This window comes from Manacus vitellinus, unplaced genomic scaffold, assembly GCF_001715985.3.
Source record: "Manacus vitellinus isolate BGI_N305 unplaced genomic scaffold, ASM171598v3 scaffold_22_pilon, whole genome shotgun sequence".
In the NCBI taxonomy this organism is placed as follows: Eukaryota; Metazoa; Chordata; class Aves; order Passeriformes; family Pipridae; genus Manacus; species Manacus vitellinus.
In genome coordinates, this window is record NW_021939632.1 from 12,883,084 (window position 1) to 12,906,522 (window position 23,439).

Genomic DNA, 23,439 nt, shown 5'->3' on the forward strand with positions numbered 1-23,439 from the left:
GCATAACAGACATCAAAATGCAGCCTAGGGTTTACACAGAAATAAGAATTGAAGCTGTGGTTTTGTTTAAGCAGAGAAGAGGATCAAGCCAGGAAAACATACCTGCCACCAACTCCTACAACACAGACACCTATCTATAGGTGATCATTACCAAGGGATATAATCTGATTGGTTGAAAATTTCCTAACAAGCTATTGAACCTGACCTTTCTTGCTTTTCCATCATCTTCTCCATAAGAAGTAAGATACGTAGACTCTGCATGATCTCCTCCTATAGATAATGGAGGCTCAGGGACCAGATTAGAGAGCTGAGATCTCGAGCGCTCCCGAAGTGAAGCTCTGCAAAGAGGACACAAATAGTCTGTTCTTCACAGCTCAGTAACACAATACTTGCTTGCAAAGCAGGTACAGTTCTTATATCAACTAAATCAGGATGCACTGAAGTAATTAGTCAGAATCCCACAGACCTTTTCTTTCTTTTCTATGATCTTTCAACTTCTTGAGGAAAAAAATCTCACAACAGGGGCAAATACTTTTCAAAATCATATTCCACTCACACCACTCAGACATTGTCTTAGATATACCACACACTCTGTATTTGTTGAGTAAAACTACAGTGTGTCCTACTATATTTGCACAAGTTAAGACACCAATTCAAACCACCATTACCACTACCAGTAATTCAGTCCAGAAAAACAGGATATTGAAACAACTCATCTCTACCTCTGATAAAACATAACTCTGTAATGTAGGACATGTATTCATTTGTATATGTCTGACATGGGCTTGCCTGAAAGAAATAATAAGTGTCTAACTACAAGGCAGTCTGGCTTGGAAAATGCTTTAACTTCCATCAAGCAGAAGCCATAATAAAAATGTCCTTGTAGATTGCATTGATCTCCCAAGTAATTGCACAGCAAGTCATTTTTCAAAGGACTGGACTGCAAGTGCATTAGATGTTACAAATGTGGCTGCATGTTAGCAATAATAAAAACAGAACATTAACAAAGTAAATCAAAATTGGAGAGAAAGTACTATGGATAGAAAGAGGAGCAAAATTAAGAGCCTTGCTATTTATCCATGGACTTCAATCAGTAACATTAATACTCAAGCTATTTCTTTCCAAATGAACTCTATCTCAGTAAAATGCTTGCAGTCCTTCAACCCTCTTTTACGCAGCACACAGAAAAGTCATTTATTAGCACTACTGGTATTTTGGAATAGCAGGATGAAGCACAGAGATCTGGAAACACACTGAGATTTACAACCATTTTTAAGACTCACCTCAAACTGGCCCGATAGCTTCCTCTGCTGAACGACTGGACTTTCTCAAGAGTTGGCTCAACCACATCATCCTCTGCTGCTGCAAAATATAGTATATAGAGCTCTCCAGTTAGTGCTAAAATTGAATACAACCTAAGTTCACTGTGGCTCTACAAAAAAGTGCAGTGTCTCCAAGTCATAAATGGAATACCTTGTAGAAGGCAAAGAATGTAATACAACCACGCTACTCAACCTACATGTATCACAAGGTTTATATTTGTATTCAACAGGATGAATTTAACCAAATTATAGCCCAAGGACCATCTCACTTGAGATGTGACTGCCAAAGGCTTTTTCTCTGTTCGAACTCCGTAATTTCTCTCTTATTTTAAGATAATCATATCCAACGTATGACATTTCACAAAAATACAAGAGATCATTCTATTAGACCTTAATTTCCAGAAGCTTTGATTCAAATCTGCCTCTAGCAAAACAAATAAAGTGGTTTCAGCATACTCTGTAATTTGCTTGAATTTCAAATGCAGCAGGACTGGACCACTGGCACACAGTGGAGCTATAAAATGATGGGTATTGAAGGTCAGGACTATTTCAGGGTAGATCTATATTAGAAAGGTCATTCAGTGCATATGCAGCAAAAACACTTTGGCCAGGACTGTCAATGTGTTACTTCTATGAATGATAAAATTCAGCCATAAAAGTAGAAGAAAAAAAAGAAACAACTAGTCCTTATAAAAAAAAAAAAATTAAAATATCTGGATTTTTACCTAATTTAGTTTCTGTTTCTTCTGTAGTAGGTGCTGGGTCTCCTTTGCTTTGCAAGGTCACCAACATAAAATAAACCCCTTTCCTCTTCAACAGTTCCTCATGAGTTCCTCGCTCTACAGCCCTTCCGTGCTCAAACCCCACGATGACATCGGCGGCTTTGACGGTCGACAGGCGGTGAGCTATCGAGATCGCTGTGCGGCCAAGGCGAGCCTGGCGGGAAACACAGCACATGGAAACGCTTGGAACATGAGCCATGGAATCTAAAGTCTACTCAAATTAACAGGAGTAGTTCCAGCTGACTTTGACTTAAGCTCCATCCATAGCCCACGGAGCAGAGCTATAGATTTCTGTTAATGTCCCAAAGTAAGCAAAAATTATTCTCTGTCAATAATATCAAGGTTCTACTTGTGCATACGGAACAGTTATTAAGCAGAGCTTCTCACTTATTTGTTGAAATTCAGCAACACTCTCTGCAGAGTACATTAAAAATAATTTCTGTCCTTTCAAGTCCAATTTTTGCCATACTATAGCAAACCTTATGAAGTGCTTCTTGGACAATAGCTTCACTTTCATTATCAAGTGCTGACGTAGCCATATCCAGTAGCAGGATTTTGGGGTTTCGCACCAAAGCTCGAGCAATAGCTATCCTCTGTTTTTGACCTCCACTCATCTGGCTTCCACCCTCTCCAACATGAGTGTCAAATTTCTGTGTGAAGGAGAAACGTGAAAATGAAACAGATAACCAAAAAGTCTGTTAAGCTTCTGGTGAAGATATTGGTAAAATGTCTCTCAGATTTGTCCCTGGAGTAGACTTTAAAAAAATTATTGTCTTTGAAAGACAAAACCATTGTTAGAGCAAATATTCAAAGGACAACTGGTGAAATAATTTTCTTCATAAAGTACAACATCATTTTGCCTGCACTGAGCTTCCAACCCCAAGCCAAAAGTATGCACTGGTAAAAAGGTGAAATGTTCTGGTTTAATTCAAAACAACTATATGAGCAAAAGCTGAAATGGAGAGGAATCACCCACCCACTTTCCCTCAGATGACTCAGAAGCAAACTTTTCACAGACCTGGATTTGGCTGCTGAGGACCTGTGACTCACGGACACTGTGTCTGTGATTCATGGACATCACATTCTGGTGGCATTGGGTTCAGGTAGTGAATTAAACAAACATGTAAAGCCTGGCATATTGAGAGATAGGATAATTATATTTACCTAGAGCTAAATCCTCCATTTCCAGGAAATAAACATGGGCCTTTAAAGAGCCTTTCTATGAATAGTCTCCTGGAAGCCTGGAGATGCATAGATGGAGGATAAAAAGTATGTACGGACTGTTAATGGTACTTGAATCCCATCAATAACATTCACTGTTGTATCATGTCATTCTGAGAAGTTACTTGGCAAAATAATAATCTAGAAAAGTAGACAGCCCAGTACTATTCAATATGGGCTTTGTAAGGAGGAATTATTGAAGCCCTGTCATCATAAGGGAAGGAACTGGAGAAGAGGGAACCTCCAGCTAGTTTACAAAGCTTGTACAAGATTAGGTTGTGAGCATCAGTACAGACTACTTCTACAACATATGCTGGCTACTGAGAGGCTGGGCTCTACGTTGCTTTTGGCCTGAGCAGAAACAAATCTACATACCATGAAAAATACGTATTTTTAAATCGTGCTATGATTATTACTGTGATATTGAGTGTTGTGCATATGATTCCTGAGGAACTAATCCTGCTCGAGGTTGTTTTTTTGGGGGGGAGGGTTGCTGCTTGTTGGGTTTTTAACTTGAAGACATGCATATAATAAGACCTAATTAACTGCAGTCAAAGGAAAGGTTGCTGCCTACTATGTATATTAATCTTCTGCCCTTCCACCTGAGCACAGATTGCTGCAGAGGGGGAGGGACAAAAGGATTCTCTACTTTTTCATCAAATCGTGCCAAACACTTTACAAGGCAGAGCATACCTGTGGTAAGTCCATGATGAAATTGTAAGCATTGGCCTGTTTGGCTGCTTTGATTATGTCTTCCATGGTAGCCTCATCCCGACCATAGCGGATGTTCTCTGCTATTGTGGTGGCGAAGAGCACCGGCTCTTGTTCAACAATGCCAATCTGTGAGCGCAGCCACTGGATATTCAGGGAACGAATGTCATGGCCATCCAGGGTAATCTGCAGAAGCCAATTAAAACACAGACACAAATTTAAGAAAAAAAAGTCAGGGAAATTATCCCCTCCAGTTCAGAGACAAAGAAAGACACACTGGAAATGAAGGGCTTGTGATGCTTTGTTTCCATGACCTGCATAAAAATCAGCTTGCATACACAGAAGAAGGCAATGCAGTGTCAGTAGCATTGGCTCTAGGAATTGTGCTCTTTGATTTCATTTCCATTTTTGCTTGGCCTCAGAAATAAAACCAGGTGAAAAGTAATCATGAAAATGATCATTATATGTTTACAAAAAAATCAGTTCTTTGTCTTTTATACATTTAAATAAAAGAAATGCACAGGAAGATATTTTGCTCATTTAAAAAATAAATTTTTTAAAAAGAAGGAAACAAAAAGGGAGTTAGGAGTCTTCCTTTCCACCTTGGAGAAGAAACCATGCTATTCTCTCAAGTTCCTAAGGCTGGAGAAACACATTCTAGGCTGGTACACTCACCATGCCTTCAGTGGGGTCATAGAAACGCTGGATGAGCTGCATCGTTGTACTTTTCCCAGCTCCACTAGCTCCAACAAAAGCTGTTGTCTCCCCTGCTTTAATAACCATATTAAGGTTATCCAAAATCTAGAGAGGAAAAAAACCAGAAACAGAATCTATCCATTCTAATTCTTTCACAGTCATACAACCAAATGAGTATACTCTGTATCTTCAAAGGGAGATTCAAAGCAATTTTACAAAATTCAGAACAGTATTATAAAGAAAAAGGATAAAGCAACCCACATATTTTTACATTGCTTGAAGAGTTTGTAAATGCAGAGCACTTATTTACACAACAGGGAAGCAGATTTAGATCTTTTTTAGTTACTGTTGTTCAGCATTAAAAACTAGTCAAGTTAATACCACTAGAGAACTTGGTAGTAAATTCCCTTTAAAGAACACCGCGTGTGTACTGTGAGGGCCTGGTAAAGCATAAATATTAAGAATGTCAGACTGAGATTCTGTAGAAAAATCTGATACTTCATGTACTTCTGTCTCTAGAAGCAATAGCACTCATTTTCTTGTCCAATAATATGCTTTTCCAAGAAGAATTTGTCAATTCACACACAGCAATAGAGAAATTATGGGTTATACAGTCAATGTTCCTGTACCTTTCTTAGCATTTTAATGGGTAACATGGCACATCCCCAGGATAATCAAAGAGTTTTATAAAATCTCCTTGCACCATTCAGCTTTTTACTTTGTGTTCTATTCTAGCAAACATTGATACAAGTGCACAATTGATTGTAAAAGAAGCTGTACACAAGTGAATTTGTCTGAAATTACTAGGAGTCTAGGAATATGTTGATGTGGCAAGGGATATATCAGAATGGCAAAATAAGCAGAATGGTAAGGAGAAGAACCCTTTAATAGAAGAATTATTCAGTTGACTTTTAAACAAAGGATCTGGGCTTCTAGAAAATGACCTCTACTGAAAATCTAGAAATTGCAGGCAGAATCAGGATATTTTGATTGTTTCCAATAATTGTGTTCACAGGATGGATGATGAATAGTTACCTTTATGTCTGGTCTGGAGGGATAATGAAATGTTACATTATGAAATTCAATTTCACCTCGTACTTTATCCAGCTTGTAGCCATCTTCTGACATGCAGTCAATGGTGGGTTTCTAGGATAAAATTTATTATGTTATTTATTTGCTGTTAAATAGACAACAGTGCTGCAGTATATAAATATTCCCAATACCATACAAAGCCATAGCACTTCTGTTTGAGCAGCATTTGGTTGCATAGAGCCAGTTGCAGGCTCTGCCCCAGGGACAGCAGGCAAGGGGCATGAGATTGAGAGCCAGAGTGATGGGGGAGTTGTCCCCAGTGGATAGTATGGGCAAGAAGGATGCATCCTCTTCTCATTTTAGGCTGACTGCAAATACCACAGTCAACCACTCAGCTAGGTTTTGCTGGAACAGAGCAGCTGACTGAGCGAGTCATTTTGATTAAGTTAATTTAGCCAGCTCCTCAGGAATAAAATGGCACTAACCCTGTTCATATAAACATTCTCTCAAAGCACCCAACAACCAATTCATTGCTGAAAATCTGCACACCTCACCACTCTGCATCTAAACATCATCCTAGTACATTCTGTCCTAAGAGCTGGAATGCTGAAGTTTTCCTGTGAAGTGCTTTGGGTCTCGCATACCTTTGGCCAGGCCTTGGGTATTGCAGACTGTTAGACACAAGCAGAGAACTAAGAGGAATTTGAGGAATTACAAAGAAATAAAATTTTCTAAGGGCAGACTTCTGAAGCATGGAATACAGAGAATGAATTAAAACTACAGCAACACCAATATTTGATAATTGAAATGTGCATGATTTTTTAAATGGCCTAACAGATTGAAGGGAATATTAATACGAGAAATATGTATGCTCTAAGATGTTAAGAACAGCTAGAAGATTGGTTCCTCTTAAGGAATATATCATACTTAAATTCAGATACTAAGCTATGAAGTAAAGTTTCACTGATCCTGCAAATGGGAACCTCAGCATGACTGTAAATTTAGTGCCAGAAAAAAATCTGTATCAGGGCAGAGCTGTGCTTGTACTGTCTAATCACAAACCTACAAACACGCCAAGTAGATGGATCTAATTTTGTCACTCTTTCTCTAGACAGATGAAATCTCACTTTGGTTTGCTTTTTTTACCCTAAGGTTATCTGACTCAGCCTTATCTTGAATTTTGTGATTAATCCTTACTGTTGCAATTCTTTATGCTTTTCATTTTTTTCTCTGAAAAACAGTAACCTTGTTTATCTCTTTTTCAGTTTATCTTAGAGTTTTAGCTTATGAAATGCATTTATAAGGCATGTTTTATTGTTATTACAGGAATTTGAAAGGTTACTAAAAAATCTATTATCATTGCCACGGCCCCTCTAGTCCGCTTTATACACCCTTTTGTGCTCTGTAAAAGACAAGCAGCATTCTAATGTGTTTACAGTTTTTAACACGATAAAGCGTGTCAATGAACAGAGATACTACCTACTATTAAGAAATCAACAGTACTTTTCCAACAACTAAATTTATAAAGCTATAGAAAGGAATCCCCATCAAAAAATGCCAATGGAGTCTCAGGCTCTCTCATACTACCTTATTTCAAGTATCTGTCTGTTTAGATAATATTGTGATTAAGGTTTATGACTGCTGCATGACCAGTGCCTGTGCCTGTGCTCATTTGGGTAGCTCTGGGACAGGTGACAGAGGCCACCCTTGCCACTAATGCCAATAGTCACACCTTTTGATGCCATCTGGAGGCTGGGAGCTAGATGCTTGCTGCAAGTTTGATTGCAAAGTGACCATTACTGCCTGTCAGTACTACACTTTCCATCGGCCAGCACCGTTAAGTAATTGTATGGCATGAGAAATAGGAATAAAGAACATCAGTAACTGAGGTAAAAATTCATTATGCAGAAGCAGGCCACTTAAGAAATCTGTTCAACACATTCTTTGAGCCTGTGCACATGCCACTAGACCTTTCTATTGGACAATCAATTTTTCTTTAATTGGACTCATTTTTCCTTATTTTACACAGTAGATAGAACTAGTACCACTTCAGGCTTATTTAATTATTTTTCCACTACAAAATAACATAGCTTAGAAATGCATTACTTACTTTATCTATTGTCTCAAAAATGTCTGCTGCAGCCCCACGACCAGTGGCAAAGGCTTCCAGACAGGGAGATGCCTGGCCAAGATTTAATGCTCCTACTAAAACACCAAAGAAAACCTGAAGAAGTGGAAAAAGAAATTAACAAAATACGACATCACATTTTTGTTATAATTTATAGTTTAGACATGCAAACCAAACTATAGTGGCTTGATGAATTCTCATGCAGCTGCTGAACTGCGGTGATTCACTATATGAGCATTATTAGCCAACAAGAAAGCAAACAAATGCATTTTAGAAGGTATTTTCACTATTTTTCACAACTTTTTTTGAGGCCGAAGCAAATTACTCTATCTTATATTTGCCCTGTCCTAACAAATCGTGCATCCAGGTATTCACTGACATGCCAGTGATGTATTTTTAAGCCATCTCAGTTTGATTGGGTGCCTGTTCCTTGAAACATGGACTGGAACTGAACATCGGTGGGAAGTAGATTATTTTGGGAATGTCTTTTACCAGTAAGCAAAAAGAGAAAGAAGCTTAAAACATTGTATTACAACGTTTGTATACTGCAGTTCCTGTCTCGTCCAATGCTCAAAAAACTTACTTCTGGAGGAGGTACCAGCTGCAAAGAAGACTTTTTTCTCTATCTCATGAAGAAATGAACTGTAGGGGTTGCTACCAACACTGAATAAGCCACATTCTGAGCTGAGATTATTCTATCAGTGCAGGTGGACAGTTTCTGCAGGTAGCACACACCCAATGTGCTCACTGTTTCAAGTCTTCTTCTAAGAACCAAAAGGAAGAGTTACTAATGACCCTCTTCTGAAAGCCCCAGGATCCCCTTTTTACCTAAGCCTAGGACAACATGAGAGAAAATGAGCCACAGCATCCACTCTTCCTGGAAAGACTGGCAGACAATAAAGGCAGCTGAACAGAGTATCAAGTATCAGAGGACACTTCAGTTCAAGAATTCACACAGCTTGTTGTCTGGCCTTGCAGATCAGAAGCAAGTGAAGCTGTAGCATATCAACCAAAATACCAAAAATGTTTGTTCAAAATTTCCTAAGAGCTGCCAATGCTTCATTTCCTACAAAGAAGTTTTTATCAAGGTTCTTAAATGTAGAAAGGAATTGTCTAAGACTGAAAATGCTGGCAATTCTGATATGAGAGAGGATCTTCAAAGAACAGGACACTGGAAGATAGTGAACATGAAAAGGTGAAGGCTTATTTACCACTTATACACCACATATGCAAATATATTCAATATGTTCCTACAACAAGGAGTGAACTGCACTGTATAGTAAGTATAGTTTATTTTTCCCAGTGCTACCATGTCAGGGCATGATTTTGAACAGTTTTTGAAATATTTTTTCCTAGAATTTACTCTGCTTTATTTCTTCTTAGTTTTTCAGTTACAGAGGTGGTTTGGCAGAACAGATTATAAATGTTTGGACAATGTCTTTGGTGCAGGCTTTTGGTCCATTTTCTTGCTTTGTTGTGGCTGATAGTTTGGACATTCACCCTGAACATTAGGAAATATGTAATGTAATGTATAATATGCAATCCTTTGCTCTAGTTTGACCTGGGAATTCTGCTAAGAAGCAATCAAGGACTCAGCTGGCCTTTAGGATGCAACACAAACGGTAGTCAGGATAAATGGGGCAAAGTGTATAAGGAAACACTACTGCTGAGAAAGAAATAGCAGTACACAGGACTCAGTTCTCCTGTTTACTGAGGATAACCCCATAGCTAAAGTGGAGGACTCTATTGTACACTGTGTACTGCAAATATCTACACTGGGATGTATAGATTACGCCATAAATTCATACTCAGCTTTACTACTAAGTAATTTTTTTGTGTGAATGAGTCCCAAAGCAAGCAGGTTTTATGCATGTCAGAGTCCATCATGAACATAAGGGAGCAGGTTCTGTACATCTGACAGAAGAGGAAAGGAAGGCAATGCTTAGTGTATCTGAATGCAGTATGGCTGGTGGACAACACTTTTTGAGAAATCAGGAAAAGCATATTTATATGTTTTGTATCTACAAATCCTTCCCTCCTGCACCCTATCAGACTAGGAGTGTATGGTAGAAAACATCAAATAGAAAAAAGATTGCTGGAAACTCAGAGGAAGGGGAGCAGAAGGGAGAGTCTCTCCATTGACAGCTACAATTTTTCAGCTACAGGGTAGCTCCCCACCGTTTGCCATTTGTCATTTGGGAGCACTGAACACCAGTTATCATGTGCAAGACAAGGAAATTGCTCACTTTGTTTTTCACAGCACTACCTCGTATCAACTACTCACGTCAAGAGCAGGTGCAAACAATTTCCTGTGAGGGACATCCTGCTTGAACAGAATTACTCAAGTTAACAATGTTTGCAGAGTAATTCGCCAAACTCTTAGCAGGAAGCTTTGCACTGCATGCTGCTGGTGGTTGAGAGCTGCACAAGAGGCAGAGAAGGAGTGAAAATAGATGTCTCATCGGAATACCCAGGACTTACCAAAGTTTGGGAAAAGTTTGCTCTGGGTTTAGACTAGAGTCTGCCATTTGGGCAGTCCTAGCTCAAAGCAAATAACTAAAATATCTGTGGATGTTGGTTTTGTTGCATTTAGGCCATCAGTGTCTAGAGCATCTGCTGTGCAGAAATGGATGCACAAGTGCCATGGTTTTTTACATACACTGCAGGAGCCACAGCCATGTGTGTTGTTATCCACATACATGTTTACATGTCCTTTGTAACAACAAAGCAACAGAAATTTTTTTTTCAAAGGAACAGAAAGTGTTCAAGAGAGAGAGGTTAGATTTGACAAAACTTTCTTTGCTTAGGTTTCTCTTTATCACAAAGGGGTTTTTATTACAAAGTTCTTCAGAGAAGCCATCATCCCAGAAGACACATGCTGACTCAGAAAATGGAAAAGCTAGTTTCAGGCCTCTGACAATTGTGTAGCGGGCTCTCAAATGAAAGCATTATTCTGATTACAATAGGTAGTATTTAAAATCTTTGAAATAAACATGGATTTTTTTTTAAATCTTATCCAATTGTGTCATATACTTTCATACGTATATTGAGTAATGATCTCTAGAAGACATACATAGTGTTTGTTACCACTGAGTCACCAGATACCAGAACACTACGAATACGTGTTTCAGAATTACTGTTTTAAAGAACAGTCCAGAAAAGTTGCATCAAGCTAAAATGGGTACCTGCAGAAGAGTGCCAGGTGAATACTCTTCTTCTTCAAGGACAAGTTTAGAACCATACCAAAAGGCTAATGCATAACTTAGGAAAATTATACACCACATATAACCAGTGAATAATCCCATTATTATTCCTTTTCGAATTCCCCAGTGCTGAGCAAACACCAGATTCTTATCATATCTGTAGAAAGAGAGAAAAACAAAAGGGAATTAAATCAATTTGACAGAAATTTCAAAATGAGCAAAGACCAACAAAATGAGGCATCTTTGGTGACAGCAGAGTGTACACATAAGGTTGATACAGAATCAGTCTGAAGTGAGATCACAGCTGAAACCAGCAATGCTCCCAAATCATGAAATCCTTCTATGTTCTAAGTGTAACAAGCACAAGAAAAGCCACACTCATTGCAGATACCTCACCAGGGGATTTGGAGCTGATTTGACAATTCAGCCAACACTTCAGAGCACATCCTACAGTCATGTTATGCTTTCACAGAATTTAAGAGAAATTCACAGTTTAACATCATCAAATCATGTCTTGCTGAAACTAGTTCTCTTACTTAGCTTGGAAGTACCTAAATTTTTCAGATGTGCTGTGAAAGTGATATATCAGGCAATGTTTAGGGGAAAATTTGACAGTATGTTCCTACAAGTAGGAATGAATTGAAGGGAGCATTGCTGAAGTTTTATTTCATGGATAAACTGAGTTATAAAACTAATCTTTCAAATGTTACTTGAAACCTAAATTTCTGAAACATAACATGCATATGCATCTCAAAGCTAACAGATAGCCATAGCTGTAGAATATAGAGAATATAATGGGCGTGAATCTGACATGCATTACAGCATTTCATTACTTCAGGAGAAAAACATCAGAGATCTTGCAGTTTGTTCAAACAAACCTTTCAACTTCTTTCTTCTCCCCACCAAAAGCAGCCACTGTTCTGATGGATGAGAGCACTTCATCAGCCACAGCTCCAGCTTTTGCATAAGCCTTTAATTCTCGTCCTGTTAGTTTTGCCACAGCCTACAAAAGCATGAGAAGTGCTGGTTACACCTGAACTGCAGGTACAGAGAAGGTCAGTGATAAGCAATGGTGGCTGTCACACTGTGCTGTCTGCTCTGCACAAGGTCACCTCCTGCACTCCAAGCAGGCTTTTATTAGGCACGCTGCACACTCGAACACTCGTGTCTTCTAGTACTAGGGCACATACCTTTGTAGCATAGGTTTTGCAACAGCTCTCTGCCCCAGGTAGCTAGAAAAAGCAGCTGGCAACACCTGCTTTCCCTCCCTGCCTCTCTCTCTGCTGCTAACTGTGCTTAAGCAGATTGCAGACTCAGGGTTTGTGCATAGGGGGAGGAAGGGGGAGCTTAAGTGGCCCTTCAGCCACTGTGGCAGACCCTAGCTTCAGAAAGAAGAGGTAACTGTAGTGATGGGGGAAGATGGAAACAGATGTTGCCCAAAACTGTGCTTTGTTTCTCGGGCTGACAGCAAGCAGGCTCCTGCACAGCAGCCCAGAGCACACTGGATGCCAAAAGCTTACTTAAACTCAAAAAAATGGATGAAAATGTAGTCATGTACAATTCTACACAAAGACACCACATTGGTTTGAGAATGAGATAACATTAGAAAGTGTAAAGTGTCATTATTTACTTTCCCTCTTCCAATACCCTACTCCATGCATCTATTAGCCACTTTTGGAGATAAGAAACCAGTCTAGATTAACCTTGGGTCTGTTTTCATCATGGTAAAAAGCAAAGACTTGGTCTGGAAAGGCTGGTAAGGAAGAAACACTTAACAGTAGGTCTGTGAAAGGAAAGAGATGGGTACAGAGAATTAACAGTGGAAAGGGGGAAAATTACAGACATAAAGGGGAATGAGCTCGGAAAGGTATTGCAAATGAAGGAAAAGCATTTGGTTTTTTTTTTTCATTCCCTGCCAGGATTCTGCTCTCCCACTTCACACTGAGTCATTATTCATGTCATCTACTTGCAGCCAGCACAAGACGCTAAAGGAGAGCTGGAAGACAAGACATTAGTCAAGGTTATATTAGAGGTTTGATAGAAAAATGATACAAGCTCTTCCTGAAGCGAAAGAAATTAGATTCCCAGAGGGCTGAGCCCAACAAGAATGCAAAGGAGGAGCAGGAACTATCCAGCCCTGATGGGTGTGGTAGAGGAGGTGAGAGGGCAGTTTCCCTTTTCCCTGTCCTTTTTCTGCACAGTAACAGGAAGTTTGTAGGAAGTGGATGGAGAAGCAGAACAGGAACAACAGGGAGAAGGTGCAGCAGCTTCCAGGAGCAAGGACAGCTTGAGGTAATTTTGAGCAGTTATTTTCAACTATTTTAGGTTTCTGAAACTTGATTGTTCTCAAAAGCTGCCAATTTACATAGAGAAATTAAGTCCCATGTCTTGTAACCATCTAAACCAGGTGTGCAGTAATAGAGAGAAGGTAAAGGCCAGGTTCTGATCTCAGCAATGATAATATCTATCCACAGGACCCACAAGAAGGTGTGCTTATACTCCCATCTTAGAAGCAGGATATGTCATTCTGGGAAAACAACAGTGGGAGCAAAGCCCACCTCCCCTCCACACACCCTTTCCTTCCCCTCCTGTCCAGTGCTGCTGTGACCATAATCTGCCTCTCTTGACTTTAAAGGGGTGTAATAGACTTTACCAATCCTCACAGCTCCATGGCATGATCTTCCCTGCCTATTATTCCTCAAAATGAACCTTTCCCAATTCACTTACCAAGCCATAGATAGCCGCTCCAAGCCCAAGCAAAGGGCTGACTGCAATGATAACCAAGGTCAATTTCCAGCCACTGACAAATCCCAGTAGGAATCCACACACAAAAGTGGTTATGCGCTGGATAAAGATTGCTGCTTGGTCAGCAATAGCCTCATTAATTTTGTTAACATCACTGGAAAAAAATGAAACAACAACAAAAATCAACAGACAATTGGGGAGCATACCTTTCGTTTGTGTTACAGGTCCTGGCTGCATTTGGCTTAGTTGCTTTTCCCTGGAGAAGGCCCTTCCTCATCCCTATTCTTTCACCATCAACCCTTACAAAGACCCTGGGCTACAGTGAGAAAGCCTTTGCAATGGCAGAAGGCTTTTAGACATGAATACTGCAGAGGTGATGGCATCCTTTCCCAAGAAAAGTTGCCCCAACAGCTGACTTATTCACTGGCTCTTACTACTGGCTGGCTCTTACTACTCTGCCCACGCTGATTCGAAGGACAGGGCAGAGACATCCCAGTTGGATGCAGCTGTCTGATAATGGAAAAACAGCATAGCTGATATAGCATTCCTCACATCATGGGGCACTGAGAATGTACCCTACCACCTTGCCAAGGGGACAGGAAAGGGGAAGAGGGTTCTAACTCTCTTCTAGTTACACCTTCCACCACCTCCCAGTTCCTCCCTCCATTCTCTAAGGTAGTTTATTCTCTAAATGAGAGAGTGGGAAAATCAAGGAGGGCTACTTTAACACTGGAGGCAGTGGGAAAACATGACAGTTCTATCACATGGAGGATAGTGGTGCAGCAGTTGGTATCATTCAACTCCTAGGCAGCTGCAGAGTTCATTTGTTCTCTCTTAGGCTTTGCCAACACAGAAAAAATGTATTCAAGCAAAACACTCTTGGCTACTACCTCATCTCTGAGATTAGAAGAACTAGGAACTCCTGGAATAAACAGTAGCTCAGTACTACTGAGATTTAAAGTGCAAAGTTGTAAGCTCATTGATACATCAAGTGAAATTACAGTCCTCTGTTGAAAAATGTAAGAGTGTTGAGTAGAAGAATCATGTTTGTATTTCTTCTGGCAAATGGTTTTGCAGTCAAGAAGCTTTCTGCAGGTCACAGGACAATGTTGTTCAAAACCAAGGGAACTGCGTTATTTATTAGACAAATACATGCTTAGTTCCTACTTTTTCCGAAGAGATTCTTCACAGCAACATAAGCTTGCCATTTATTCTTCATGAAAAGAACACCACAGAAAGTAATATATACCGGTGAGTAAAGGCAAATAAAATCCCCTTCAGCTACAGAAAAATCTTCTGCAAATGTGACTATTACGCAGGCACAACTGAGAAGAGCCATCTGCAGTCAGCATATCCACCCTGCCTGCAGCCTGTAAACAGGAACTACTAAGGAGCAAGCCTTAAACTCTGTTTTTTTCAGGGCTAAATGTTTACCCAGGATGAGATGGTTTCTCTAACTGCCTTGTGTCCATATCTAAAGGTAAGAGTTTGTATCTTCTTTAGCAGAAGATTAAGCAAGGCTCACTCTTTCCTTTTAAAATCCAACAAAAGCAAAGTCATGCCTCTAATGTGATTTTCCTTTCTGAGAAGTGAGAGAGGGTTCAGATCACTGTCTTCAGACTCAGGGAGTGTGCACTGACAGCCAAATTATAGATCATTCTGAAAGGACTGGGCACAGAAGGAGAAGGCAGGAGAAGACAAACAGGAAAAAAAAACCCTACCCCAAAACCCATCTAACCCCCCCCCCACATTTACTGACAGACAAGGCACAAAAGGGAAATAATTGTGGCTTAACAGTTATGGCACTCAGTTCAAAGACGGGGGAGATAATCCATCTGGTTGCTACTCCCAGGAACATAGCTGTATTTGTATTAAAAGTTGTTTGTCAAATGCCTGATTTTTGGCACTCTGTGGTGTTTGGAAGGAATTACAAAATGTTTTCTATAGCATACATTTTTTTTCTAGATTACTTACTCAGAAATTCGGGTGTTCAGTTCTCCTACAGATGTACAGTCAAACCAGCCTATATCCATTCGCATTATTTTCCTGAAATAAGCTTTCCTGATTTTCTGTATCTGACGAGCTGCAGACATAACCCAAAAGCAGATCTGGGAAAAGCATAAAGTGGTTGATAAAATGCAGTAAAAAGTCCTTTTACTCCCAACAAATGGGAAAATGCAATTTGGATAAAATGGGATAGAGCAATTTGGCTATTGATAAAATTACTATTCAGGTAAAATACATTCTGGCTACATAGACATGCTAGTTGTTTTGATCTTTAAATAATCCAGCAATTTTATATAGCCTGTGGATCAAGCATTTGTCACAGTTCTAGTAAGATGAGAGAAGAGGCAAGGTAAATTATTTATGCTGTTATGTGAATGTCATATGGACAAACTTTTTTCCATCTACAACTGCAAGTAGTACAGGGATGGCAGCCATCCTACCTCAGCAAAACTCTGGAATAGTTCTCAGGAAGGAGAATGACAAGTGATTTTTGTTATTATAAAAAGCTTCCAAAGCAGGGGACCCTATGCAGGAGTCGTCTGAGCTTGTGACTCATCTCAGTCATAAGGACTGAACCATTACTACAGAACACATAGGGTGTGATTCTTCTCCAACACCAGTTTTACACAAGTATTGCTCTGTAACATCTCTATTATAGAAACACAGGGCTCAGTACAGTTGAGATGCCTGCTTGGAATCTGCATGCCCTTCAGCTGCTGTTGTAGGAGGGTATGTGGATTCCATAGCAGCCACACTTGAGCAAGTATTGCTTGTGGTGTGGGTAAAACTTATCCTTTTGCAAAGGTATGCAAGCACTAATCCAAGGAGCTCTCAGACTGACAGAGCTAACATATTTCAGACGATAGAATGTGAACTGAAAGCATCTGTTCTGCTCAAATAGGTAGCTAGCAGTTAAAAGGAATATAATTAACATAAACTTCATTATTTAGTGATTTAAACTTTGAAATCAAAATAGAAAAAAGAATACTGACTTGGAGGTATCCTAACACGAGTATGGCACAACCAATTCCTGCATAGTATCCTGCAAATCTGGTCATTTCTTGTTCAATATCCAGCAGCCTGAAAAAAAAAGGGGGGAAAAAAAAGTTAGCAATACTGTTTTAAATTTGATTTCTAGTCTGGTGTGCCCTCAGGTTAGAGTCAGGTCAGCCAGCAAATCAACTTGTTTTGCTAACAGAGGCTATCCCTATCAGGGGCTGGATTCCTTGCTCTGCCTGTTGCACAGGGCCAGAGAGCTGGCAGGGACCAGAAAATGCTCTGCCATCCTGCAGTCTCTGGGAAACCCCCCAGACTGCATGCTCCAAAAGAGCACAGGTGAGCAGGGGTTTCAGAGAAAAACTGCAAAACAAGTTTTCATTAGATGTTGAATGTGCTTGCTTTGTGCCATTATACCAGCTAATAACACTCAGATTTCAACATGGGGAGAAATGAGGGCTGCTAAAGTCAATTCAAATATTACTTCAAATATAAGTTTCTAATCTGAAATGATTATTTGTTTTTGTTACTCAAGTAGGAGTGTTAAATTACTCATAATATCAGTGAAGGGCATTGAATTGCTGCTTTTGCATTTAGGCTATTCTTTTAGACAAATTTTTAAAAACATCCTGCAGACAGCAAATTCTACTCCATTTACCCAAAATTTCGCACACAGAACTTTTAAGCCAAAAGGGAACACTATGAATCTGACTTGATCTCTTGCAAAAAACAATCATGGAAGCAACTCAGCTGCCTGACACAGATATCCAGTACGATTTTTCATGTTTAATCAAGATCATGAAACAGATCCTCCTAGAAATTGTGCCAAGGCACATGATAAATAAGGAGGTGGCTGGTGACAGCCAACATGTCTTCACTAAGGGCAACTCCTGCCTGACAGATTTGGTGGCCTTCTATGATAGGGTTACAGCTTTGGTGGCTGAGGGAAGAGAGACTGACATCATCTACCCAGACTTGTGCAAAGCATTTGATGCTATCCCACATGACCCCCTTGTCTCTAAGCTGGAGAGAACGCAGATAGACCACTTGGTGGATGAGTAATTGGCTGGATGGTCACACTCAAAGAGCTGCAGTCAACAGCTCAATGTCAAAGTGGAGACCTGTGATGAGTGGCATTCCTTAGGGGTTGGTATTGGGACCAGGGCTGCTTCAGATCTTTGTCAGTGACATGGACAGTGGGATTGAGGGCACCTTCAGCAAGTTTCCTGGTGACACCAAGCTGTGGGGTGTGATGGACATACAGGAGGGAAGGGATGCCATCCAGATGGACCTTGACAGGCTTGAGAGGTGGGACCGTGGGAACCTCATGAAGTTCAACAAGGCCAAATGTGAGAGGGCAATCTCAAGCATAAATACACGTGGGGCTGGGGCTGGATTGAGAGCTGCTCTGTGGAGAAGGGCTTGGACAGACTGGAGCAAGTAATTTGGCCCCAGTCACCTCTATCTAGGTATGTGAATCACTTCCATGTGCTGTGAATTTCAAAGACCTTTAGAAAGTGACTTTTAATTCTAATTAAATATCTAATTAAGTGTGACTCAAAGATTAGAAAACTCTTGGAATGATGCACTGAAAAATGACTTTTAGGAGAGGTTACAGGGTCAAACTTGGCTTTGACAGATGTGTATCTGAATGAATCATCTAGACTCCATTTATTATAGTTCATGGAAAGAAACAGGCTGTCTTATATGGTGGTTCATCTGACCTGCCTCAGAAATCCACCATAAGCTAATGAATTGTGTTCTAGAAATGCTCATTTCTCTCAATGACAAGAGTCAACTAACTTGCTCAGAAGTCATCAGGCATTATAGGTCCTAACCTATAGTCCTAACCAGAATGACCAGAAGTCATTATAATCTATAGTGTAATCAGTAAAATAGATTAATGAATTCAGATATATAATATGTATATCTGTTATCAGAACAATCATAATCAAAGAATATTCTTGCTGACATCTGTAGCTGAAAGATCAAGACCCAAGCTGACCTTCTTTCCCTCTAGATAATATCTCCAGCTCAGTAATAGGGCTCTGTAATAAGAACCATGCCCCTTTTTTGCCTTATGAATAGAAAATGTAAGATTTAAAGGCTGAACAGGACCCTCAGTAGCAAGGCATTCTCTGACAAACTATAATAACAATGGAAAAGAAACAAATACATTCATTACTTACCCACATCTTACTGTGACATTCTTTTCATTCTGATGAATAGTACCATTAATCCACACTATGGTGTTATTTACACATGTCTTGTTTGGGTCTTTAAGCTCTTGCATTTCAATGTCATACTCAATAAATGTGTCTGCCATTGCACCAAACACAAGCAACACAGCTGGTTGGGCTATTCCATGAACAATAGCACAGAAACTACCAACGACCATCATTAAAATCTCGGTAGATGAAGCAAATCGAAACTAAAGAGAGAAGAAAAAATATGGTCTCTGCTGAGAGGCAGTCTTCATACTGCTTGTTTACTGATAAATCATTAATTAGGTGGATCAGATAAAAAAACATTCTCTTTAAACTTCAGAATTATCTTCAACACAAAAAGAAGACAAATCTCTCCAATCTAATCTAATCGCATCTGTGATTACAGCCTCATAAATTATTGAGCTCCATTTTAACATGTGAATGAATGTATTATCATGTAACATTAAGAGCTCAGTGTTGTTCCACATTACCATCATTGCAGAAATTAGCTAAGAGATTAAGAATAGTAACTATAATTCATAGAGGGAGAGGGAAGGGAGGAGAAAGCCTTGGAGCATTATGCAGAGCCTCCAAACAGAGTTAGAGTTTCTCAAAAGTCTGAGGTGCTTTGGTGAAAATTCAACTAAACATCCGAGAGCAAGTTCTCATAGTTAATATTCTAAAGCCTGTTGGCTGAGCCAGGCAGTTATGCATTGGCTTTTAATCTGGGAGAAATGTACAGAAATATGACATAGTATGCAGCAAAAAAAGAGACTGAGCTAAATCCTATTACCTTACATTTGCTATGGGCTAAGAGTGTGCCCACGTGTAGCTGGTCACTTGGCAAAGATACAGTGATTTAAGTTACCTTTTTCATGATTTTTTGAAGTTTGATTCTCTGGTTGAAGTCAGGCACAAATATATAGTTTAAACTGTCCATATAGAATATCAGTTTAAAATGCTGTACATTTTGAAATAGGAGAGTAAAGAGAAATCATAGCCTATTGAAGAACCTATCCAGGTTCTCTAGGTGCTACAATGTATCTAAGAGAAGAAAGGGTGGAAATTTGAAGCACATATGGAAAAGGGACCTTAGGGCAAAGACAAGATACAGTGAAAAGCAGTTAACACAAAAGAGAAATAAATAAAAGGTCTTTCAAAAAAAAAAAAAAAAAAACCACCAAAAAACCAAACCTGTAACACTACCACTGTTCTGCAAACCTTGCTCATAAGAAATCCAGGAATTCCCTTGTTTAAAAAAAACTCCACACAGAAAATGCACAGATATGTGGTATCTGGTCTCTCAGCACATCTGAGGCAAACATACTGTGTTAACCCACTGCACTTTAAATATCTCTGTAAAACTGCCTACGGCATTCAAACCTCTCTGCTTGAAAGAATAGCCTTCTCTGTGGACAGACTGTTCTCTCCACCCAACTAGAAGTTGAGATACTTAGCCAGGTACAGTACAATGAATGTAACTGCACTAGCCTAGTTTTACAGTCAGGACCATATTAGTCTGGACACATTACAGGCTAATTGCCCAGACTATGACCAAAACAGAAGTAATAAGACCTCTTAGCTGCATGCTGCAGCTGCAGGGTTGGACATCTCTTCACTACATTAAATTTAAAATATATGTGCACCCTATGGAATTACATCAAAGGCTAGACATACTATATGTTATTGTGCATCCACAAGTTTCTATAGCTACCAAATCTTCTAATACACATGGAGCAATTACAAGGGAGCTAAATTATCTGCCAAATATCACACAGTAAATTTTTGGCAGAAATAAGAATGAACCAAGGTCACCTAGATCTCTGTTTTGCATCTTACCTCATTTCCACGTATCTACCTGTAGATTTAATATAATGTTTTTAATAGGCAATTTTGACATAAACATCGATTATCAATACCAAACTGACAAGATGACAAAGGGTTCTATTAAATTCCCATTGAATTTATTGGCAGGATTTCAGGCAAAAAGATTTAATCCTTAAAAGTTTGGCTTAGTCACAGCTATTCCCCAAAACAACCATACTGGTTACTGTCCCTTATTCTGCAGCACAATACACATCAAATATTTATAGCCATTGCTTTCGTTACCAGCTGAAAGAAGCCAACACGAACACTGTTTTCTTTCTTCTTTGATGACCTTTCAGAACAGAAAACATAAAATTATTAACTTATATTTTAGAACATATTTTGTTCTATACGCAAATATAAAGAATTGAACTTAACTCACTTTTCACTTTTCTTCTCTATAAAAGGTTCTTCATATATATAGAAATTCCTGGCAAAAAGGATAAGATTTTACATTATTACTTTTAGTCTCTTGGTTACTTCTCTGAAATTACATTTTGTTGAGACATTTTCCCCAGGTTTATACTTTGTTTTATAAACAGTTCCTCAAAATACTGTTGCTTTAATGTGGGTTCTCTGAGGTCAGTGAGAGAAAAATCTACCATCCAAATTGTTGGCTAATCCTTTCTTTAAGAGAGACAAAAGTCCTGTATGTTCATATTGCCATAGTGCAATAGAATCTCTTATCCTATCATAGTTGGGTTGATTTTTTTCCTCGGTGCTCACATTTTGTATAATCAGTTAAATCAAAAGGACTGGTTGTACTGTTATGGATGGGATCCATACATAGCAAGTAGTCATCATCAGGTGTGTACATTCAGTGATGAATGAGTAGGGATATTCTATTTGTGGTGGGGTTGGGTTTTATTTGTTTCATTTGGTTTTATTTGGTTTTTAGTGAAACAAATTAATTCAAGCTATATTTGTCATAAACTGTTTTTAGAAACCAGATCCTGGAAAGCCTGAAGGAAGCTTTCCTTCAGGTATGTAAGACCATATGTGTGTTATGTGTAAAAGTCCAACAGAAGTTGGGTTTGAAGATAAGTGGGAACACACGGTAGACCTTGAATACTGGCTTGGTGCTCTCTTAGATGGGCAACCTGATAAAGACAAAAATTAAGAGCTGCTCTAGCTTCTACATTTTAGAAGTAGCTCTCAGACCATGTACGCTGTGTCAGAAAGAGCTGGCTCAAATTATAGCACCCATTGTCCAGCCTGCCACAGAGTTGTCCAAAGGTCTAGAAAAGAGCAGGGTCTTAATCCCATTTGGATCTCTGATTATAGCTGAAGGTCAAATTCTCTAAATCATTTCATATTTTAACTATCCAGAATTCTACATTTAAATCTTAATATCTGAGCTCAAATGAAGTGAGCAAATTTCTTTTGTTTTAAAACCTCACAGTTAAGCTTTAAGAGAAATTAATCAAGATTGATTAAAATTCCTGAAAAGCTTATTTCTCAAGCTAAAAGCACTGAAGAAAGATAAATTTGAATATCAAAAACACTTTCAAAAGGAACACCATATTTTGCTGGCGTTTTTGTTTCTAAAGGTTTCCAAGACTGCTTTGGTCTACCTGTTTCAGTTGTATCAAATAAGGCAGTTCAGCTGCAAGAGAACAGCTTTTTCAAAAAAAAAGTCATATATTTTGTCAGTGTGCCAATTTGATCCGATGACATTAACTTCTTTGAATATTCCTAGAAATATTGATTGTTCCGTTCGTGTACACGACTTACTCTGATTTCTTCAAGCTGTTACCTGTAAGGGAAAAATAAATGCACAGTCTAGTTAATAATTATTGTTAAAGTACATAATCTTCTGTAGACATGTGAAATACAAACCCTAGAACCCCATGGGACCTGATCATTCCTAGGTTATAAACATCATATTCCCACTAATACATATAGAAACCAGGGATATGGTTTACACTAAATACATTATTCAGGACATTTGTCAAAACTTAACTCCTTTTCATTGCAAACTGTTTGCTAATATTCAACTGGTTCTCTTGGGAATGGTCTCATCAAGGAATACTACTCTAATGTCACTCCATGCATGCTTCCTGAAAGCAAGATTGGTAGCTCTTCAGTCTTGCCTTCTAACAACTTAGAGACTGCAAATCCTGTGTAAGAGGGGCAGTTGTGGCCCTGGAGGGTACGATGAACCTGTTACACTGATGTCTACTCTTGGGGCATTGTCTAGGGAACCACAGCTTAGAGAAATGGAATTATACTGCAAGACATAATTATGCTGTAGAGCAACTCCTTGGTCCCCAGAAAAGGTCTGGATTTAGCTTCCTTTCAAAAGATGTTGTGAAAGACATCATACCTGAAGTACAGCTTGTGTTGTCAGGGGCCCTAAAAAATGTCATCATAAGGTCTGATGTAGAAAAGATTTACTGTACATCACTTGAGATGACAATGAATAAAGAGCTAGTTTTATATCTACATCACAATTTGGATAATCTAAGGGCACTTTAGCATATGTACTTTGTTAATTTATGATGCATTTGCCAGCTCAGCATC

The 23,439-nt window shown here is 39.1% G+C and overlaps 1 protein-coding gene across 3 annotated transcripts in view; it reads right to left on the minus strand.

Annotated features, from left to right (window-relative positions):
• Positions 1 to 23,439, minus strand: part of ABCB11 (ATP binding cassette subfamily B member 11) — a 43,555-nt gene that overhangs the window by 11,759 nt on the left and 8,357 nt on the right. Inside the window, exons 3-19 of one of the 3 annotated variants that reach the window (XM_018072580.2) lie at positions 22,651 to 22,672; positions 21,299 to 21,346; positions 21,160 to 21,208; positions 19,033 to 19,274; positions 16,840 to 16,927; positions 15,815 to 15,948; positions 13,823 to 13,994; positions 11,974 to 12,098; positions 11,078 to 11,252; positions 7,875 to 7,988; positions 5,768 to 5,878; positions 4,712 to 4,837; positions 4,019 to 4,222; positions 2,584 to 2,754; positions 2,057 to 2,258; positions 1,284 to 1,359; positions 206 to 338 (exon numbers count right to left, since the gene is read on the minus strand). In XM_018072580.2, coding sequence (XP_017928069.1) covers positions 206 to 338; positions 1,284 to 1,359; positions 2,057 to 2,258; positions 2,584 to 2,754; positions 4,019 to 4,222; positions 4,712 to 4,837; positions 5,768 to 5,878; positions 7,875 to 7,988; positions 11,078 to 11,252; positions 11,974 to 12,098; positions 13,823 to 13,994; positions 15,815 to 15,948; positions 16,840 to 16,927; positions 19,033 to 19,274; positions 21,160 to 21,208; positions 21,299 to 21,346; positions 22,651 to 22,672 — 2,192 coding nt within the window. Of the gene's footprint in view, positions 1 to 205; positions 339 to 1,283; positions 1,363 to 2,047; positions 2,259 to 2,583; positions 2,755 to 4,018; positions 4,223 to 4,711; positions 4,838 to 5,767; positions 5,879 to 7,874; positions 7,989 to 11,077; positions 11,253 to 11,973; positions 12,099 to 13,822; positions 13,995 to 15,814; positions 15,949 to 16,839; positions 16,928 to 19,032; positions 19,275 to 21,159; positions 21,209 to 21,298; positions 21,347 to 22,650; positions 22,673 to 23,439 lie in introns of all 3 variants that reach the window. The other 2 variants (XM_018072579.2, XM_018072578.2) reach the window with 2 other exon arrangements.